The 21,812-nt window shown below is 44.5% G+C and overlaps 2 protein-coding genes across 8 annotated transcripts in view; both read left to right on the top strand.

The window, feature by feature from the left end:
• Positions 1–4,655: 4,655 nt before the first annotated feature.
• On the top strand, positions 4,656–20,896 carry apba2a (amyloid beta precursor protein binding family A member 2a). 5 transcript variants are annotated; one of them, XM_088996465.1, is made up of 12 exons: positions 4,656–4,779; positions 5,767–6,944; positions 8,930–9,034; positions 15,248–15,290; positions 15,401–15,546; positions 15,678–15,764; positions 15,845–16,030; positions 17,411–17,590; positions 17,667–17,879; positions 19,185–19,304; positions 19,409–19,549; positions 20,757–20,896. In XM_088996465.1, exons 2-12 carry the CDS (start codon positions 5,964–5,966, stop codon positions 20,826–20,828), a joined length of 2,274 nt encoding a protein of 757 aa, XP_088852591.1. In that variant the 5' UTR covers positions 4,656–4,779; positions 5,767–5,963; the 3' UTR covers positions 20,829–20,896. The 5 variants fall into 5 exon arrangements, with proteins under 5 accessions (XP_088852591.1, XP_088852595.1, XP_088852596.1 ...); XM_088996469.1 differs by having other exon boundaries at positions 15,407–15,546; XM_088996467.1 differs by having other exon boundaries at positions 4,659–4,752.
• A 271-nt stretch (positions 20,897–21,167) lies between these two features.
• duox (dual oxidase) overlaps positions 21,168–21,812 on the top strand; it is a 30,181-nt gene continuing 29,536 nt past the window's right edge. For 2 of the 3 annotated variants that reach the window (XM_088996463.1, XM_088996462.1), the window contains exon 1: positions 21,171–21,388. In XM_088996463.1, coding sequence (XP_088852589.1) covers positions 21,341–21,388 — 48 coding nt within the window. In that variant the 5' untranslated portion in view covers positions 21,171–21,340. Of the gene's footprint in view, positions 21,389–21,812 lie in introns of all 3 variants that reach the window. The other variant, XM_088996464.1, reaches the window with a different exon arrangement.

Here is a 21,812-nt window from a genome sequence, read left to right on the forward strand (position 1 = left end):
GGACCGATTCTCCAAGTCGGCCCACTTCGTTCCGTTAACCAGGTTGCCGTCCGCCACCGAGACGGCTCAACTCCTGGTTAACCATGTCGTCCGTCTCCACGGGATTCCGACGAACATCGTGTCGGACCGGGGACCGCAGTTCGTGTCCAAGGTATGGAAGCGTTTCTGTCGGTCCCTAGGGGCATCGGCGAGCCTGTCGTCTGGTTACCACCCCCAGACCAACGGACAGACGGAGAGGAAGAACCAGGACCTGGAGGCGGCCCTCCGGTGCGTGTGCCTCCACAACCCGGCATCGTAGGCCCTGCACCTACCCTGGGTGGAGTACGCCCACAACTCCCTGGTCTCCGCAGCCACAGGTCGGTCCCCATTCATGTCCGCCTGTGGCTATCAGCCGCCCTTGTTTCCCACACAGGAGGGCCAGGTGGAGGTCCCGTCTATCGATCACCACCTCAGACGGGCCCACAGAGTCTGGAAGGAGACCAGGGACGCCCTGTCACGCACCGCATCCCGGACCCGGCGGGTGGCAGACCGCCATCGGCGGCAAGCACCCAGCTACCAGGTCGGGCAGGAGGTCTGGCTATCCACGAAGGACCTTCGGCTGGCAGGGTCCTCGGCCAAGCTGGGCCCACGCTTCACGGGTCCCTTCCCCATTGAGGCCATCCTCAGCCCGGTCTCGGTGAGGCTCCGGCTACCACCCACCATGCGGATCCACCCCGTCTTTCATATTTCCCTCCTCAAGCCAGTGGAGACCAGCCCCTTAGCCCCCACGCCCGCCCCCCCACTTCCCCCCCGGATATTGGACGACGGACCAGTCTACACCGGGCGGGAGATACTGGACTCCAGGCGCAGGGGCAGAGGAGTGCAGTACCTGGTCGACTGGGAGGGCTATGGACCTGAGGAACGTCAATGGGTCCCACGTTCCTGGATCCTCGACCCATCTCTCACCCGGGCGTTCCATGCGGCTCACCCATCCAAACCCGGTGGGCCGCCGAGAGGCGTCCCTTGAGGGGGGGGGCACTGTCACATCTCGTTGCCATCCTGGGCGCGCCCCGCCCCTCCTGTCACCTCCTCCGCCAATCATGGGAGACGGCCCCTCCAATCATCATTCACCTGGGTTCCCACAGCTGATCATTCACTGATTGTGCCTTCTGTCTATATCTGCCTATCGCTCACTACCGTTCTCCGTCGGAGTATTTTTGGATGTCGCCGTCACCACTACTGTGTTACCAGGTCTGCCATTGTTAGTTCCTCCACTCTCCCCTGTTTGTTATTTTTGATGCATGTTTCAGTAAAGACTCTTGCTCCTTCCAAGCCTGTCACGTCGTGTATTTTGGGTCCTTCCCCTTCGCCAAACCCCGTCGCTCGAGTCCTGCCTTTTTTGCACTCGAGCGTCGTCACACCACCAGCCATGGTAGGGCGGCGTTCCATGTATATCCCGAAAAGTAGGGCGTATTCCAAGGTTTAATTTTCATACATTTTAGTTTATCCGGACCGAGGTATTTTCCCTGCGTCCCGTAAATTTATGTCATCTTCCGGGATTGCGTAATTTTGCACCCTCGTGTGCCATTTGCTTTTTGGCGTAGTAAGCGGCTCGGATCACCCCCTGCCTTCTTACTCGCTGTGTTTTCTTTGATTTGTGAATAAACATCCTGCTTGGGTAGTACGTGTCTGCTTTGGGATCCCAAACATTCCTCTACGTTCCGACGAGTCAGCTGCCGTCACTCTCGCTCGGAACGCGACAGCTACGGATGACTCGGCTACAGGATGTTCTTTTCTCTTCAAATATCTATCCAATGACACATGCTCTCACCCCACAGTCACATCACTAGATTTCACAGCCTCCTTATTCTTTAATATTGTACTGATCGTAGATTTCGCCATGCTGTATTCCCTCGCCAGATCAGACACTCGCACACCTCCTTCATATTTTGCGATTATTTCTTTCTTAAATGTAATAGTTGGACGCACTACTTTTCTTTTGTCACTTTAAGCAGCACTTACTTTCTTTGGAGGCATGATTAGGAGCTAAAACTCTGCGTACACCTATATTAAACGCTAGAGCAAAACGCAGCACGTCCGCTAGCGACAACAGTTGGTCACGAACAGAGCAATACGCCCGTGCACCGCTCAGCTCCCCACCCTCGCGTACGCACTCACGCGTCGTATTGGCGTTCGAACACCGATTGATGTTCGAACACCGAAGCAAGATTATCTCGAATATTTTGTTCGAACACCGATTTGTTCGAACAGTGAGGCGTTCGACAACCGAGGTACCACTGTATTTGATATTCGCTGACACATATCCCCAGGAGAAAAATCAGCCAATTTCCAACAGAGCTTTGGCGCCATCTTCTGCATTTTCTGGGTGCTACATTTCTGTCCAGATGCCTCAAAATGACACGGAATAAATTCTTTAATCGATTGGAAACATTTATGCTTTCCTCTTCAGAACGACTTGAACCATATTCATAATTGGATGAGTCACAAAAAAGCATCTTCTCCGAATCTGAAGCCATTGTTTTGATTCTCGAGCAAAGCAAGACGTTTTGGCGTGACATCACGAACAAGGGGGCGGGACCTTCTGAAACTGGCCACTTCCGGGTTCTATTTGAAGTAGTTTTTGGACACTTTAAGTAATTTTTATTGGTATTTTGCATTTGACTCAAATTATCATCCTGTGTGTTTTGGGTATTTCAGATGCTATAAAACCTTTTTTCTGATGTCAGTTAGGAAACAAAAAAGTGGTGTCGGTTGTCCTTTAAATTTTTATTTATTTATTTATGGAGGGTAGTTTTAGCAAGAAATGAGTAACGTTCTCTATGGGGAAACAGGACACAATTCAAATTGTTTTCTCACCGTTTTTATTTTTATTTTTATTTTTATTTTCTTTGTAACAGTTTTCTCGTCATTAAAGTGCTCCAGGTCAAAATAATAATAATAATAATAATAATAATAATAATAATAATAATAATAATAATAATAATAATAATAATAATAATACATTCAGTTTAGACGACTGCAACATCAGGAGTCAAAAGTTGTCATGAAAGTTAAATTTTAGATTATCAGAGAGAACAATTCTACACATAGCCCAAGCTTTGTTATCAGTGGACAATATCAATATTATAAGGTAGTGTGTCATCATGACTTAACATCTTATTATTATAGTTATTTGTTATTTTATGTAAAATGTTCTGTTAATTTTTTATAGCTGTTGTAAAAGTACTACATAAATAAAGCTGCATTGTACTGTTTATAATTTGATATATGATTATGACTGAGTATCTTGTAATGCTGACTTTGAATCATTATTATGACTGTTTTTATGAAATCTTGTTTTTTTTTTGCTTTTAACATTAAACATGATATAAATCATCATCATCATCATTATAAAGAAATACACGGGGCATGTTTTGATTTTTTTAGGTTCCACCTACCAATAATTTAAAGGACAACCAACGTCACTTTTTTGTTTCCAAACTGACATCAGAAAAACGTTTTATAGCATCTAAAATACCCAAAACACGCAGTATGATATTTTTATTCAAATGCAAAACATCAATAAAAATGACTTCAAGTGTCCAAAATCTGCAAAAAAAATTGAGCTGCGAATTGGGCATTTTCAGAAAGTCCCGCCCCCAATTCGTGACGTCACGCCAAGACGTCTTGCATTGCTGCAGAATCAAAACAATGGCTTCAGATTCGGAGAATATGCTTTCTTGTTACACATCCAGTTATGAACATGATTCAAATAGTTCTGAAGAGGAAAGCATACATGTTTGGAATCGATTAAAAAATTTATTCCGTGCCATTATCAGGCAACATTGAGGGGAGATGTCTCAACGAAAAAGAGGCACAAAATGGCGACCTCCTGTGGCCACCTCCGTTTCCACAGGTTGATAAATTCCTTATATGGAGCTTGGACACCTTCTTCTGGCGGATTTTGGGTGCAACACAAGGTTTTCAGACCAATACAGCAAAATACATTGATGTGATGTAAGGACTGCTACAATGTCTTTTTTTCGGTGTGGGGCGTTCCTTTAGTGACGTCACGTACGGACTCGTCATCAACTCAAAAACAAGACTTCCTGAATATTCAGCGCGAGTCTTAAAATGTAAAATATAGCTATATGCGGTGAAATCTTTTTAAAATACCCTCAGTAGAAGTCATTTGAAGCCATTTTACAAATTATGGACACAACTTGTCCGGAGATGTCGGTTGTCCTTTAAATGTGAGTTTTATGAGCCCATGTGCCACTGAATATAATGACATTTGTGAAAATAATACACATTGCCCTGACCACAATTTATTAATGTATCTATATTTTTATTTATTAGTTTCTGTTTTACCTTTTAGGATTTTTTTAAACTGCAAGAAACGGCTGCAGAGTCAAAAGTACTTTTTTACTGTTGGACTAATGTGTATAATTGTTTACATAGTTTGTTTATTTTTCTCCAACGACAGACAACTATACCAATTAGTCTACATCATATACGGTCATAGAATTTACACATTGCATCTATGTGTTCTGTGCAATTATTAAACTCTTAAATTATGTAACGTAAAATTATATCACGTGTGGGACTGTTTTGCATAGTGTCAACGATGGGTGGTTTGCTGTGATCACGTGACACTGTAAATTTTATATACACATTCCTGGGTTCCTGTGCGTGTGCGGGTTTTATTTAAAAAACTCTCCACACTGGATGCTAATTTCAGATGCACAATACACACTTGCTTGCTTCAAAAAGGTAGGACAACCGACCCTCTCGATTAGGGTAAGTGCGCCGTTGCATGTTTACAATTATATTTCGGTGTCGGCCTCCGTTGATTTGATAAAAGACAAAGCTGGACGTGCTCATCTGGTACATCAGTGTGTCGGCACGGTGCAGTCTTGAAATCAAGGTCGATGTGCAGTTTTTTTTCATCAGAAGAATGAGTTCGATTGGTAAGTGCCTCAACCGCATGCACAAACACGCCTCTACGATATTCAAATGTCGTATGATGCGGCGTTCACCCCATGGCGGAGAGACCACAACAAGCATCCCCTGCAGTTGCGGCAAAAGTTCGCTATAAAAGCAGTTTTGCAAAAGCTCAAGGGCAGGGCGAACTGCTCACACGCCTTTTTTAAATGAGCGTTTTGCCTTTTTAATTTGCTTTTCAGCACCATGGAGAGATTAATTGAAATCGGAGCCTTCATCCAAATTGGATCTCACCCCACCAGACCGCTTTAATGAAGGATTTAGTTGTTTTATGAGAATCGCTTCTTTTACCCCCCTTTCAAACTATCTATGTTCGCTAAGATTTTAACCTCATTGTCGTCAAATGAGTGGTTGCTAGCTTTTAGGTGCAAATGTACTGCCGATTGAGGCCCACTAGTATTATCCCTGCAATGTTGATAAAGTCTTTTTTTGAGAATTTGTTGAGTCTCCCCAATGTACTGCTCTTTACAATTTTCATTCTTACAATGTATTGAATAAACTACATTACTTTGTTTTTCATTTGGTAGCCTATCTTTTAGATAGGGGTAAAAGAAGCGATTCTCATAAAACAACTAAATCCTTCATAAAGCGGTCTGGTGGGATGAGGTTCAATCTTTTAGACTTTTAGATTCCTGTATAGCTTGCTGCCATGGCAGAGAGATTGCAGTATGGACATTTGTAAATCAAATGTCATTCACTAAATGTGCTTTTCATTGTACATAATGCAAGAATCTTGGAGAGCTTTGTTGTTCTTATTGTAATTTTTATTCATTTTTTTTTTAGGTTCACGGGGATGAGAGTATCTGACTTAATGAACCAGTAATGGCTAATGGAATAAGGCAGGACATAATTTCTCGGGGAGGCTAAGTAGAACCAAGTAAAATCAGAAACATTTGGTGAGGGGCTGGCTGTTTGTACAATCATCCCCTCCAGTGAAGAATGATAGCAACGACCAGCTGACTCCTGACAAGCACTCCCATATGAATCGGGAACCAAGAGGCGAAGATATGGAGGACACATGCTCCGAATATGACAACGTGAGCTCTGATGTGGAGCAGAATTATGATGAAGTGTTGCATGTAAAGAGGGAAAGTGGCTTGGACATAAGGTACCTCAAGCCATACTGCCCAGAGGATGGAGGTTACGTGAAGAACACAGGTTGTAAAAACGCAAACGAGAGCAGCGGTAACGCTGACCAATTCACAGCCACGTCGTGCCAAAACACAGAGAAACGTAACGAATCGCAACCGGATGCTAAGCCCCGCAAGGCGAGCCGTCCCTTTAGGTCACGTTGCATCCCCGTTGCAAGGGAGGCAGGGGAGGGGGAAGAAGTTGGAATGGGCCTGGAAAATCGGCTTTTCGTTTGCGACAGAGATGAAATTGAGCAAGTGTTGGATGGGGTTAGATTTATAGAATATTTAGAAGACATAGAAACCAGTGAAAGACAGGCTGTCCCTTACCAGGACAATGAAAGGATTAGAAAGGACTGTGATGAAGACAACAGCACAATTACAAGAAACTATACCATAGTAGGAGCAAACAGAAATTGCGAATCATTTCACATGAATTCAAAGGAGGAAAGACAAGTGAAAGGCCGAGGGAGGAGGGCAGCTGCACAGGATATTGAAAATATTATGTGTGGAGTTAAAGCTTGCGCGACCAACAAAAATGAGCGAGTGAAGACATCATCCAAGGAAAAGAAAAAGGCTCCTGTGCGGACCAAAGTGGAATCCGGCAAGCAACACCCGTCCCATCGTCATTCACACGGCCAAGCACCTATAGAGAGACAGAAGGCCCAACCTCGAAGAGAGATGGCTTCCGTTCCCAGACCCAGCATCCCGAGTAACACCCAGGAGAGTGAGCCGAGGGTCGTCAAGCCATCCCAGGGTCTCTGTCATGCACCTGAGCAAGAGCAGATGCCCCCTGCTAAGGGTCAGAGCCAGCCACAGAAAGTCCAGCAGGTATTTAAGATTCATTTATTAAATGTAATATTATTTTTTTATTTTGTTTTTTTGTTCTTTTGGATTGAATTGGATTGGATATGCCTTTATTAGTCTCACAGTGGGGAAATTTACATTTCACAGCTGCAAAGTGATGAAAGGAATGAATGTAGAAAAACAAAATACATGAGCTGCTAGAAAGGCAGCCACTCTCGCGGCGCCGTCTTGAAGTCAAAAGAACAAAAAAAAAAAAACTAAATAACAAATAATATGACAGCATAGAGACAATATGACAAAACAAAGACACAGAGAGACATTCATTCTTCAGGACTTGCTGCACCCTCTTTGTGATGACATGAAGCAGTTCTCGATGAAAGAGGAGAGGATCAAAGCGTCTTTCCACCAGTGGATCAGGGACATCATGGTGGAATGTACACGTCGACTACAAGCTAAATGTTGAAAGCAAACACGCAGCTGTAGCATCCATTGACGAAAAGAGATTGTCTCACATCTCCTGTTCCACATAAATCTGCTTCAATTCCAAGCCGCAACAGTTCCACATAGGCATCGGCGCTCTGCGCTGACGCTCCTTTCTTCTTATCGCGGGTTCCTCAAGCCATGCATCCATCCAGCCGCAGACTGTCCAACAGCACTGACCTTCCACTGAACAAAGCGGGGCTGTGAAGATGCTGCCCATTACAGGCGCAAAAAAGCATAATGGCCCCTTTGGTGTCCAGCGATGGCAATCGAATGGCTCCAACATTCCTCCCATTCAAAAACAGTACTGGCATATTCATGCTGCGGAAAAGGCACAACCGCTCAGCACAGTCTCCTCCTTGATGAATGTCGTGGTCAAAAATGCAGAAAAACAATCTGTATCCATTCCACACGATGCACAACAACACAAAGTGACAAAAGAAAACACAAAACAAGACAAAAACAACCAAAAAAGCAAGGCTCATGAGAGCACTTGCTGAGGCTGCCTACTCGGGCGCCATTCTTGGACTTCTTTTGACTTGAAGATGATGCCGCGAGAGTGGCTCCCTTGACAGCAGCTCCTGTATTTTGTTTTTCTACCTCTCCCTTACTTCATTCTTTCTTTCGCCGCTCTGCTGCTGTGAAATGTACATTTGTGAGACTAATAAAGGCTAATCTAAATCTAAAATCTAAATCTAAAACACAGGTTTCAAACTCAAGGTCTGGGGGCCCAGATGTGGCCCGCCACATCATTTTAAGCGGCCCGCAAAAGCAAATTCAAATAACAACTTTCATCATGTTTGCTAAAATTTCTATTAAATCTTTGAAATATAAAATTTAATAAATCAGTGCCATATTATAAGCATGTTCTTGGGACTAAACCTCGCATAACCGTGACTTTAGAATCAGAAAACCTTTATTTGTCCCACAATGGGGAAATCAGTCAAACTACTTAAACAGTTGAATAAAACGTTATTCTTGCCGTCTTTATATTGTTCATCAAGTCCCTCAATGGGAAATGGCCACTACAATGCAGTGAGGCGACATAAATGCATATTTTTAAAAAGATAATAAATGCTCTTCATTCAACCATATTTTTTTACATTATTTTGAATAGGTTGCTATGTCTGGTGAAGTGTTTCAAACAGTTTTCGGTAAAATGTCGTCCAGTTCAGTTTCAGTAACGAGAAACTCAAACCACAGTATGAATAGATGAATATTTCTAACAGTATCAATCTAATCTAATCTAATCTAATCTAATCTAATCTAATAAAACACAATTGAATGCGATTGAAAAAAATGCAATGGAACTACATCAAATTTATTAAAAGCAGTTACAACCTGTCAGAGGCACCAAAGGGGACCTCGATTGTCTTTGACGAAAAGGAAAACATCAAGGACCACTGAGCAGGGGGTGGGGGATCCCAAAATATGTTCCCATATTGGAGGTGCACAGTAGAGAGTGGCGACCAGATGAGTAGGACAGATAAACAAGACTCAAATATGTGCATGTTTTTTTTCAATGACAGAAAGAGAAGCCAAGCCCCACCGTGACCCAGGAGCAAGTTCCCGAACAGCAGAGGAGACCTCAAAGTCCGGATCTGCTCCCAGATGATGATAGTTCATCCCCCATGGTTAAAACATCAAATACTTTTTCACTAAAAATACCTCTCAAAAGTCGTCACTTGGGTGTTTTTAGAACCATCCAGTGCATATAGAAAGTCTACACACCCTAAATACCTGAATATGTAAAACATGGGAATTTGTACAATCATTTTAATGCATAGATAAATCAATTAATTGTGTGTACTTGTTAATAATAATCACAGGTGTACACATACAGTGAGATGTTCCCCATACCGAGTGCAGTACTGTGATAACTTTGAGACCTTTTCATAACAGTGTGAAATATCACAACAGTTAAGTGCGACTGATATAATTAAAGAGATCCATCAAGCCATCTATTATCCGAATGGCTTTACACTCATGAGGGTCGCAGGCGACGGTTAAGCATGATGGCCTCATAGTTAAGAGGTCTGGGATTCAATTCTGGCTCCGCTATGTGACCGTGAAGTCGCTCTGATGATGGATGGATGGATACCTTTGAAGAAAGAATTGGATTTGATTAGTAGAAAAACAAAATACAGGAGCTGCCTCTCGCAGCGCCGTCTTGAAGTCAAAAGAACACAAAAAAAACTAAATAACAAATAACATGACAACACAAAGTCACAGAGAGTCATTCATTCTTAAGCACTTTCTGTACCCTCTTTGTTACATGAAGCAGTTCCAGATGAAAGAGGATAGGATCAAAGCGTCTCTTCACCAGTGGATCGGGGACATCATGGTGAAATGTGCATGTCGACTAGAAGCTAAATGTTGAAAGCAAACACGCAGCTGTAGCATCCATTGACGAAAATAGATTGTCTCACATCTCCTGTCCCACATAAATCCACTTCAATTCCAAGCCGCAACAGTTCCACATACGCATCGCCGCTGTGCGTTGACGCTCCTTTCTTCTTATGGCGGGCTCCTCAAGCCATGCATCCATCCAGCCTTGGACTGTCCAACAACAGTGACCTTTCCGCTGAACAAAGCGGGGCTGTGAAGATGCTGCCCATGACAGGCGCAAAGTAGCACAATTGCCCCAGAGCTGTCCAACGAAGACAGTCAAATGGCACCGACATTCTCCCCATTCAAAAACAGCACTGCTGAAAAGGCGCAACCGCTCAGCACAGTCTCCTCCTTGAATGTCGTGGCCAAAAATGCTAAAAAACAATCCGTATCCGTTCCACACGACGCACAACAACACCAAGTGACAAAAGAAAACACAAAACAAGACAAAAAAAAGCAAAGCTCATGACCCTTGATTAAAACCTTTGTTTGTATCCAAACCTGTCGCCCATTGCACTTCTTGTCCTGTCCCGCTGAGAGCTAGCCTCTCATGATATCACATATGGTGGAGGATGTGGGCACTGGACAAGCGTTAGTAAGTGCATGGACATTGATGGTTTGTGTTATGTTTTTTCTAAATTGAAAATATCCTCAATTACAAAAAAAAATGGAAGACATTTTGAAAACCCTGCTTGCAAGTCAGGAAGCCCAATATCAGGCCAATTTGGCTCTCCTGGAGGAGCAAAAGAGAGCCAATGAAGTGAAGGCAGAGGAATTGCTCTTGCAAAAACAAATGGCCGCCAAGAACATGCCCCGGGTGAAGGCAGGTGATTTTTTTTTTTTTTTTTAGCCAAGATGGGGGTGACGGATGATATTGAGGCGTACCTGCATACGTTTGAAGCAACAGCCACTCGAGAAAGGTGGCCCAAGCAGCAGTGGGTGGGATTGCTTGCACCCTTCCTGACAGGGGAATCGCTGAATGCTGTCCTGGACTTGACCGCAGACAGAGCAGAAGACTACGACTATTTAAAAGCTGAAATTCTCAGCAAACATGGGCTCACCAAGTTCGGGATGGCACAGCGCTTCCACACCTGGAGTTTCCAGCCAGACCAACCTCCACGGGCACAGATGCACGAATTGGCCCGCATCGCACGGAAGTGGCTGGAACCGGAAAGGAGCACGGCAGCTGAGGTGGTCGAGGCCATTGTCGTGGATCGCTATTTACGAGCCCTGCCCTATGAGGCAAAAAGGATAATCAGTCAGCAGTCGCTGACTTGTCAGCGTACCAGGCCACAGCGGAGATGCTGCGAACGACCAAGAGGGAAACCGGCAACACATCCCCACCCCGGACTGAAATGGCCCGCCCAAAGTTGCCCAAGCCCGCCAACACAGCCAAGATTGCTCCAGGTAGTGTCAGAAGTCCACCCAGGCAGTGCGGACGCCCAGTGGCACCGAAACCAGACGATGCTACAGATGCGGAGAGACGGGACACATCTCATGGCAGTGTGGAAAACCAATGGAAGAGTCCATGCCGTCCGTTGACTCTTCCAGTGCCCACCCTGCTCATTATGCCTCCCTCCTGGGGGGGAGTGACAGCTCACTAACCCCACCTGTCCAGTGACAGTGAATCAACAGGATGTTGAAGCCCTGCTGGACTCCGGAAGCCTGGTCACCTTGGTGCGCCAAACGCTGATCGATCCAACCAGGTTGTCTCCAGAGAAAACCCTTCCAGTCTCCTGCGTCCACGGAGACACCAGAGAGTACCACACTACTGAACTCACCATGACCGCAACTAAGGGAATCATCCGCACGGTAGCTGGTGTGGTTGACTCTCTCCCTGTCCCCCTCCTGATTGGACGCGACTGCCCGGCCTTTCACCCACTGTGGAGAGAAACACAGGAAAGACTGGCCCGACTACCTTGGAAGGGGAGAGGTAAGACGCGTGCAGTGAATACTCAAGCCTACCCCTCTGATTCACTCTCCCCAGCCTGTGCCCTCCGAGGGACAGCAAATGCACCACCGGAGACGGAGTCTGGCCCAGAGACCGCCGAGGAAACTCCAGCCCCAGAAAACCTCCCGGCTTCCAGTGGTGATGAGAACCCAGGGACCCAGAAGCTACCTCCTCTAATAGGCCGGTATGGTACAGCCCAGTTACAGGATCCTACCCTTGCCAACGCCATGAAGAATGTGCAGGTTTTAGAGGGTGTAGTACTGGGGGAAAGGACAAGCCCCACATACCCCCATTTTGCGGTTGACCGGGGGCTGTTGTACCAGGTGACGAAACAAAAGGATGAAGTACGTGAACAACTACTTGTGCCACAACCACACCGAGCCACTGGACTTGGCACACACACACCTGCTTGGGGGACACCTAGGGGTCGAAAAAAGAGAGAATCTTGCAACGGTTCTTCTGGCCAGGGGTGCACAAGAATGTGGAGAACTATTGTCGTTCTTGTCCCGAGTGCCAACAGGTGGCGCCAAAGCCCACATACAGAAACCCGCTCATTCCCTTACCCATCATTGAGACCCCTTTTCAGAGGCTTGGGCTGGACATAGTTGGACCTCTACCAAAAAGTGCTAGGGGACACCAGTATATTTTGGTTATGATGGATTATGCCACTCGGTTCCCAGAGGCTGTTCCCCTCAGAAAGGCTACCACAAAGCAGATTGCAAAGGAACTGTTTGCTCTCGCCAGCCGGGTAGGGATCCCAAAGGAGATACTGACAGACCAGGGAAGCCCCTTTATGTCCAAGGTCATGAAGGACCTGTGTGCCCTGCTCAAGGTCAAGCAACTGAGAACCTCCATCTACCACCCACAGACAGATGGATTGGTAGAGCGATTCAACAAAACACTCAAGGCCATGATGAGGAAAGTTATCAAAGAAGATGGCCGAAACTGGGATCAACTGCTCCCATACTTGCTGTTTGCCGCGAGGGAGGTACCGCAGTCTTCTACCGGTTTCTCACCCTTTGAGTTGTTGTACTCTTACAGACCCCGGGGACTGCTGGATATCGCCAAAGAGGCTTGGGAAGAGCAGCCGTGCCGACAACGTACCCTCATCGAGCATGTGGGGGACATGCGGGAAAGGATGAAGGCCATTTATCCGAAGGTGCGAGAACACATGGAAGCGGCCCAACGACAGCAGCAAGCCTCCTACAATAGACCTGCCCAGCCTCGAGAGTTCAAGCCAGGGGACAGAGTGCTGGTCTTGGTACCAACCGTGGAGTGCAAGTTCCTGGCATCCTGGCAGGGGCCCTTTGAGGTCATCGAACGTGTGGGGGAGGTAAACTACAAGGTGAGGCAACCTGGTAAGAGGAAACCTGAGCAGATTTATCACGTTAACCTCCTAAAGAAATGGCATGCCAGATAGGCGCTGTTTAGTTGCCTACCCCCCAGCGAGGCGAAGGAACCGGCCAGAGAAGACGTCCAGACGGGTCCAAATTTGTCCCCACACCAATGCCAGATGACCCTCAAATTGGTTGAGCGTAACCAAGACGTCTTCTCCTCCACACCTGGAAAAACAGTCCACCAACGTCCATACCGGGTGCCGGAGGCCCGTAAGGCAGCTATTCAGGAGGAGATACGGAAGATGCTGGAAGTTGGAGTAATTGAGGAGTCCCAAAGTGCCTGGGCAAGTCCGATCGTGTTGGTTCCCAAGCCAGAAGGGTCAATACGATTCTGCAATGACTATCGGAAGTTGAATGAGGTGTCTGAATTTGATGCGTATCCGATGCCTCGTGTTGATGATCTCATTGACTCCCTGGGACAGGCACGCTTCATCACCACTCTCGACCTCACAAAGGGTTATTGGCAGGTGCCCCTGACCCCGGCATCAAAGGAGAAGACAGCCTTCGCCACACCTGAGGGACTCTACCAATACACCAGGCTCCCGTTTGGTCTCCATGGAGCACCCGCCACGTTTCAGCGCCTAATGGACCGGATTCTCACCCCCCACAAGAGGTACGCAGCAGCATACTTGGATGATGTTGTCATACAGAGTCCTGACTGGGAGAGTCACTTACCCCGAGTGCAAGCTGTGATTGACTCCCTCAGAAAAGCAGGTCTCACAGCAAACCCGAAAAAGTGCAGGTTGGCATTTGGCGAGACCAACTACCTGGGCTACACTATAGGACGGGGGCTGGTGAAGCCTCAAGAAGCAAAACTACGGGCTATACAAGATTGGCCCCAACCCCTTACCAAGAAGCAGGTGAGGTCGTTCTTAGGCATGGCTGGCTACTATAGACGCTTTATCGCTGACTTTGCTACTATAGCAGCACCCATGACAGAATTGACGATCAAAAAACACTCCCGATTGGTGAAATGGAGCCCAGAGGCCAAAATGGCCTTCGCCAATCTAAAACAGGCACTGTGTTCCAGTCTGATCCTGGTGGCACCAGACTTCAGCAAGGACTTCATGGTGCAAGCGGATGCATCAGAAGTTGGTCTGGGGGCTGTACTCTCGCAAGTACATGGAGGAGAGGAACATCCCATCCTGTACCTTAGCAGGAAGCTGTTGCCCAGGGAAAAGAATTATTCCACAGTGGAGAAGGAGTGCCTTGCCATTACATGGGCGCTGGAGTCATTGCGCTTCTATCTCCTGGGAAGACGTTTCACAGTGGTCTCTGATCATGCTCCTCTCCAATGGATTGCCAGGAACAAGGAGACCAACAGCAGAGTAACCAGGTGGTTCTTGAGTCTGCAGTCCTTTAACTTCTCTGTTGTCCACAGGGCTGGCAAGCGCCAAGGCAATGAGGATGCCCTCTCCTGAGGGGAGGCCTTCCTGGCCTGTTTCGCATCCTTCACCCCGCCGAGGACGTCGGTCTCAAGGGGGGGGGGGGGGATGTGTGATGTCACGAGAGGCTGTGTCCTGGAGGGCAAATACATGCCCCTAAGATGGCTCCACCCAGAGAGAGTCTTGGCCCCATCTGGTGGAAGGCAGCAATTAAAACCACACACCTGCAGCTGATCAGGGCTTGATTGGCAAGCAAGGCTCTTAAGGCAGAGAGCCTCTGAGCGTGGAGCTTGGGGGAAGACAAGCTCGATTGCTGTACTCTGTGAAGAAGTTGATTGCTGCGTGGAACTCATTGCCAGTTGGAACCACACGACAGGACACTGGATTTGGACCTTGCTAAAGGTGGCTAGGCTACATGAGGAGGACGTCAAGAGGGGTGAGGCCTAGAGACTCTTGGAAAAGAACTCCGTCTTCAGTTTTACCTCAGAAGAGACTTTATCTTGATTTAAGTATTGGAAGAGACACTATTCAAACCTTTGTTGCTTGTGAATTCCCCCCGAAACCCTTGATTAAAAAAACCTTTGTTTGTATCCAAACCTGTCGCACATTGCACTTCTTGTCCTGTCCCGCTGAGAGCTAGCCTCTCATGATATCACAATATATTCTGAACATTTTATAAATAATATTAGCTGACTGTCTAAAATCAGCATTTTCTTTCCAAAGAAAACACAAGAGGCTGCTGCTTCATTCCCCAGTTTTGAAGACGGTAAGTTTTTCTGACTCATCGTAAACTGTGAATATCAATACAAATGCTGGCACATTTGTAAGTCTTACACTGGAAGCTTTTTTGTTGTCCTTTATGGCTATTTCACAAAGTCCCAGGTCCCTGTGAGCCAGAAGATCTTATCGATGGCATCATCTTTGCCGCTAACTACCTTGGCTGCACTCAAGTACTGTCTGACAAGAATCCATCCAAGTCTGTCCGCATGTCGCAGGCCCATGAAGCCGTCAGTCATATTAAGGTAGTTGACCTCTTGGGTGATGTCGGATTTGTTTTGAGACCGCTTGTCAAGTCACCACTTGAAGAAATTTCTATTGCTAACACATGATGATGCTATACTTATTTTAATTAGCTGACTTTTTCATGTCAAAGAGTCAAGATGAAGACTCCCAAATGATGACCGAAGTCGACCTGTTTATTTCCACAAAAATGGTCAAAGTGCTCAACGCGGACACACAGGTGAGGAAAACTGTGTGACGCATCAGCTTCCATCTTTGTTTGACTTGTGATGCAGAAAATCTATTTTTTTCTCCTTCCAGGACACAATGATGGACAGCGCCTTGCGTACCATCTCCTATATCGCTGACATTGGCAGCGTTGTGGTTCTGATGGCACGCAGACGCTTGTCTCAGGTGTCCACGGAGGATTTCACCGAATCTGTGGAGTCGAGCGGAGAAGGGGCTCGTCAATACGGCATGGTCTGCTATGTCTTTGAGTCGGAGGATGTAAGTAGTCATTCTTATCGTTAGTAAATAATGCTTTATTAAGTTCATAGAGTTGCTTGTTCTGTAGCCACAAGGGGACACAAGCCAGTGTCTTAATGTGCCGGACCCAAGCCCGGATAAATCCAGAGGGTTGTGTCAGGAAGGGCATCCGACGTCAAAGCTTGGCCAAAACAAACATGCGAATCAAACCTCTGAAGATGGAGGACACTGATTCGCTGTGGCCTTGAAGGGATAAGCCGAAAGGAAAAGAAGAAGTAAATAATGCTTTGAAAAAGAACACATTTCAAGCTGTTTCTTGCTACTCACAGTTGAGGTTTACTCACAAATTAAACCATAAAACAAAATTACTCGTAGTATAGTGATCGTAATCATACAATTTTGTAGCTTTGCTGTGGCGATCCATGAAGGGAAAAGTCGAAAGGAAAAGAAGAATAAAATTTTATATCTTAAAGCTAGCACTTAATAGAGCCTGACAGGAACAGAAACCCATCTCTGTGTACAGTCCAGCGCACCACTGCTATTTGCAGAGGATAAGGACAGGATAGGACTGAATGGCAAAAATTCACAACGATAATTGACATAAAAATGTGAATAAGCAATAGATTGGCTAAAATGACAGTGAAGTAAAAAAAATGGCACAGCTGTTTGTTTTTTGTGTTGTATTACATGAGGCCATTACTGTTTGTATTTGAAGAAGTACATTACAGTGCTATTTTTCTTAACATATTTCAAACATTTTAATAATACTAATACTACTACTACTAATAATAATACATTTTATTTCTAAGCGCCTTTCAAAACTCTAGAGGACACTTTTTTAGTTGGATTTTTACAAGAGGCTGGAACACATGAACTCCAGGAACAACAGAATATTGAGTTTTAGGACTACATAAACATTCAATGCAGCATAAGAAACCTTAGACTCTCTTCTTTCATCAGAAAAAATAGTTAATTCCTAAATTATATGGGTCTGGACTTGTATTAGCTTGATATTGATTTATATTGCACTTTAACAACAGCTGAAGCTGGAACAAAGCGGTAATATGGAAAAAAAGGAAATGCTGCCGTTTGTGGAAGGGAAAAAACATGGCCAGAGGCGATGGCCAGCGCTTTATCGGCACGCAAACAAGAAAAAACAAAACCCGAAGAAATTCGGGACTGGCACTCTACATCATATTTTCAATTCCCGAATACATTTGAGAATGGCAGGGAATGAGTTACATTTGCATTTCCACACTTCATTTGGGGAAAGATAATTTGGAATGCAAGTGTTTACGGAATGAATTAGACTTGTATCTCGAGTAGCCGCTCTATTTGAAAATCTCTTGTTATTGTCAACAGTGATGTCATTTTTGCTGAGTCTTATTCCACCTCCCACAGTCCCAGCTCATCGCACAGTCCATTGGTCAGGCCTTCAGCGTGGCCTATAGAGAATTCCTGCGAGCCAACGGCATCAATCCGACAGATTTAAGTCAGAAACAATACAGCGATATCATCAACTCCCAGGAAATGTACCACGATGACCTCATCCATTTCTCCAACTCGGACAACTGTAAAGAGGTTTGTGGTAAATTCCAATTCTTGTGAATTTATAGTGGCCGTGATGTAAAATCTGAATACATTGAATGTGTTGTAGTTGTGTGTAGAGAAGCAGAAAGGAGAGAACCTCGGAGTGGTGATAGTCGAGTCGGGCTGGGGCTCCATTCTGCCCACTGTCATCCTCGCCGGAATGCTAAACAGCGGCCCAGCAGCACGCTCTGGCAAACTCAGTGTTGGTGATCAGATTATGTCTATCAATGAGACCAGCCTTGTAGGGCTACCTCTAGCCACCTGCCAGGGCATCATCAAGGTCAGTCACACTTGATATTTGGCTATATTGTCCTACCTCATTTTTTTGGCAACCAGTACAAGGTGTAGTAGTCCAGCCAGTTGGACCCTTGACTTCCTGAAGACAAATAGGATTGCTTGGGAAAGCAAGGAGATGAATCAGTCTGATATGACATTATAATGTTGGGAAACTGAAGCTTTAAATCGTCACGTTTCGATTTACGACCAACGGGTAGCACTGTCGGGCCCCGCCTGCAACTGCACAGACGTTGGTCGTTTTAATCAGTGGCAGTTAACTCCTTCACTGCCATTCCCAAATTTATTCAGGAATTGAAAATATGACGTAGCGCGCCATTCCCAAATGTGTTCAGGTTTTATTTTTTTCTTGTTTGGGTGCCGATAAGGCGCTGGCCATGGCCTCTAGCAATGTTTTTTTTCTTTCCACAAAGGGGCAGCATTTCCCTTTTTTCCATGTTAGCGCTATGCTGTTAAAGCGCTATATAAACCAATATGTATGTATTGCATTGTATTTTGGACAGCCACCCTCATTTAAAGCTCATGTAACTCCAGACCCATATAATTTAGGAATTAACTTATTAAGAAGATAGTGTAAGGTTTCTTACGCTGCATTGGGTGTCTATGTAGTCCTAAAACTCAATATTCTGTGGGTCCTGGAATTCAAGGGACAATGACAAAAACCCTGGCACTGGAATGGACACATTTTTTGCACGTCTGGCAGTGAATGAATTAAAAGGACTTCCGGCATGACCATTCTGTGTCGGGTCCTTGTTTGTTTCACCTTGTCATGTTTTACACATGGGTTTGTTTGATACTTTGGACCTTTTTGTTCTGAGGACTTTGTTGTTTGAGTTTTTTTATCCTGCTGACTTTATTTAATCCAATTTCTTCAATACACCCTGCTCCTTCCTCGTGCCGACATTTTTGGGGTCCACCACCATCACTTTGCAAATCGTGACACAAATTTGCTTCATGAACCAGATGTATTTTTTACTGCTGGAGCTGGCACTTGCTGTTCAACTTTGGACTAAAATCACACTGATTTGCTATTTTATTTCATGTCATTTTTGATACCAATCATCACAGGGGAGGGAGGGGTACTTCAGGTGAGAGATGAACCACACACTTATTGATTGATGATTTCACACATTGATTATGTACAGCCCTAGCCCCCTATTGAGGAAGACATTGCCTGTGTAGCTGTTAAAGAGATTGCATTGTCCAAACAATGACTTTTACAGTTCCGGTACTTCTTTCTGTGAACCCACATTCACTTATCCTACATTCCCTTTTGTCTGGTATCTTCCAGGGTTTGAAGAATCAACTGAAAGTAAAGATGAGTATTGTAAGCTGTCCTCCTGTCACCACCGTCCTCATCAAACGGCCCGATCTTAAATTCCAGCTTGGCTTCAGTGTTCAAAATGGCATAGTGAGTGTCTAGCAAAAAAACAACAACAAAAAAAACTGATTTATGGGGACAAACACTACATAACGTTTTATTGATATATATATACTGTATATATTTTTTTCCAGATCTGCAGCCTAATGAGAGGTGGGATAGCAGAGAGAGGCGGCGTTCGGGTTGGACATCGAATCATTGACATAAACGGTCAAAGCGTGGTTGCCATGCCACATGAAAAAATCGTGCAGACTCTGTCCGTGTCAGTGGGCGAGGTAAGAGATCTATCATTTCCAGCAGTACGATTGCAATTTTCCTCTCGCTGTTTTGCAGTCTTTATGCTCACATAAACAAATTGGTTGCTAGCAGTTTTGAACACCTGCTGTATGCCATCTGCTCCAAATGCAGCATTGCATAGTCAGATCTATTAAAAATGGATTATCATCATCATCATCATCATCATCATCATCACTTCTCATTCTTGTTATTTGTTGTATTTTGTATTTTCTCCAAACAATCCAAGTTTGACATCTTGGAATGGTTTTTAGATATTTTGAGCATTTTTAGAAAATCAATGAAAAATGGGAAAACTATAATAAACTCCCTATTGATATTCATTTTTACTTCATCTCTTATGAATTATGTAGCACACATAAGAGAAATATTTTTGCGATACATTATGTATTTAAAACAAGACAGAATATGCACAAAAAAAGTAATAAAAGAGAACATGTAGACACTCCATGTAATGATCTGGTTATTTTCATACAATTTCTCAAACACAACCTGCTGCTCCCTCCTGCCTGCTTTTTGGGATCCACATCTGCCATCCCCATCTTGCAAACCGTGACACTACACATCTCAGCACAGGTGCCCCTGTGCTAAGATTGAAACGAAATACTTCTCGACTAAGGCAAATGTGCTACCCACCTGGAAATTAATGAATTTTGACTAATTGTATTTTAGTTAGCTGTCTTTCTTTAGATTTACAGTCCCGATAATGTCCTCTAAACTTGACACACCATGTACAAGAGAGTTGTTAAATGCTAGCTGAGTTCTTCAACACTGCGATGTCGTTTTGAGTCGACAGCAAGTGGCAAATTGGCCTCCCCCTGACAAGGACAAAACTGATGGATTTTCCTCATCATTCACACAAATGGATTCGTCATAATGTTGTGTTTCAACTAGTGAGGTCACATTCAACATGTTATTGGAAAGTATATGGTCGGATAGGGGTGGCTCATGATGTAAACTGAAATGGTGTGAAACCATGATAGTCCCACAACTGAGTACAAATTCCGACTTATTTTAAACACATTTATACTTACAGGTTCTGTAATCCATTTTTGTGTATATTTCTCAGTTTTCCCATCCTTTGCATCCATTTTGTTGTGGCAGTCTTTCTTGTCTGGTGGGGCAGAGGTGTTTAAATTGTGATGTAGACTATGTATTCATTCACATTACTTTTCTAATTTGCACCAGATCAACATGAAGACGATGCCCGCTGTGATGTTCAGACTGCTCACAGGACAGGAGACGCCCTCCTACATCTGAAGACTCTGACGCATTAATTACTGATGAGCAAAGTTTTATTTTTCTATCATTTTAGTATTATTTGGGCGGGGGGGTCGTTGCAATGTTGTAAAGAGGGTTCGGTTTTCATTTCAGGTTTAATCTTGATGTATATTCTCATAATGGCCTTACAATGTGAATTATGTAGTGCTGTGCGTGAGTGTGGAAAAGAAGTAGCTTAATGGTCACTTTTATTTTCCTATGAAAAAAGTGCATTTATATTTTAGTTAGTCATTTTTATCAGAATCAGAATACCTTTATTCGTCCCACAAGGGGGAAATTTGCAGTCCACAGCAGCAATTGAAAAGGGATGGGGTTGGGGTGGGGTGAAAGGATAGAAAACAAGATATTCTAAGATAACAAAATAAAGTGTCAACTGTATACTGTGCAGATGTAAATGTGCAAAACCGTTCAATGTCATTCTGCTGTACAGGACATACTACGGGTTACTCGTGGACTGGATTGGGAAGGCCATATTACTCCACCTACGTTATATGCATGGTATCCAAAGAAATTACAGACCAAGAATTCATGCTGTTAAAGTAAGTATTACACATGTACTGTATTACTCTGTATAAATCCAGTAAATTATTTATATTATGGAGATGCTGAAGGCCGAAGACACTCCTTCATTTTCAAATGCAGATTTTAGAGATACTTTCCAGAGCGTACAATAATGTACATTACGGAATGAATGTAATCATTGAAAAAATATAATACAATGTCACGGCTTGATTCTTGTGTTTTGTTTAGATTTTTTTTTATTGAGGTGCCATTAAAAATCTATATGTCATAAACCATATTTACCAAATATAGTCGTTTGTTGTTAATTGGACCTCTCTTTTCCTTATAACATTGAATTTGACCTTAAAAACTGTCAACGTTAAAAGTTGACCAATGTTTTGAATCCTGGCTGTCTGACTAATGATTTCTATGTTTGGCAACAGTAGATACTCTTGCTTGAAT

Source organism: Hippocampus bargibanti, linkage group LG05 (assembly GCF_051943395.1).
Source record: "Hippocampus bargibanti isolate YZ-2025 linkage group LG05, ASM5194339v1, whole genome shotgun sequence".
Taxonomy (NCBI): Eukaryota; Metazoa; Chordata; class Actinopteri; order Syngnathiformes; family Syngnathidae; genus Hippocampus; species Hippocampus bargibanti.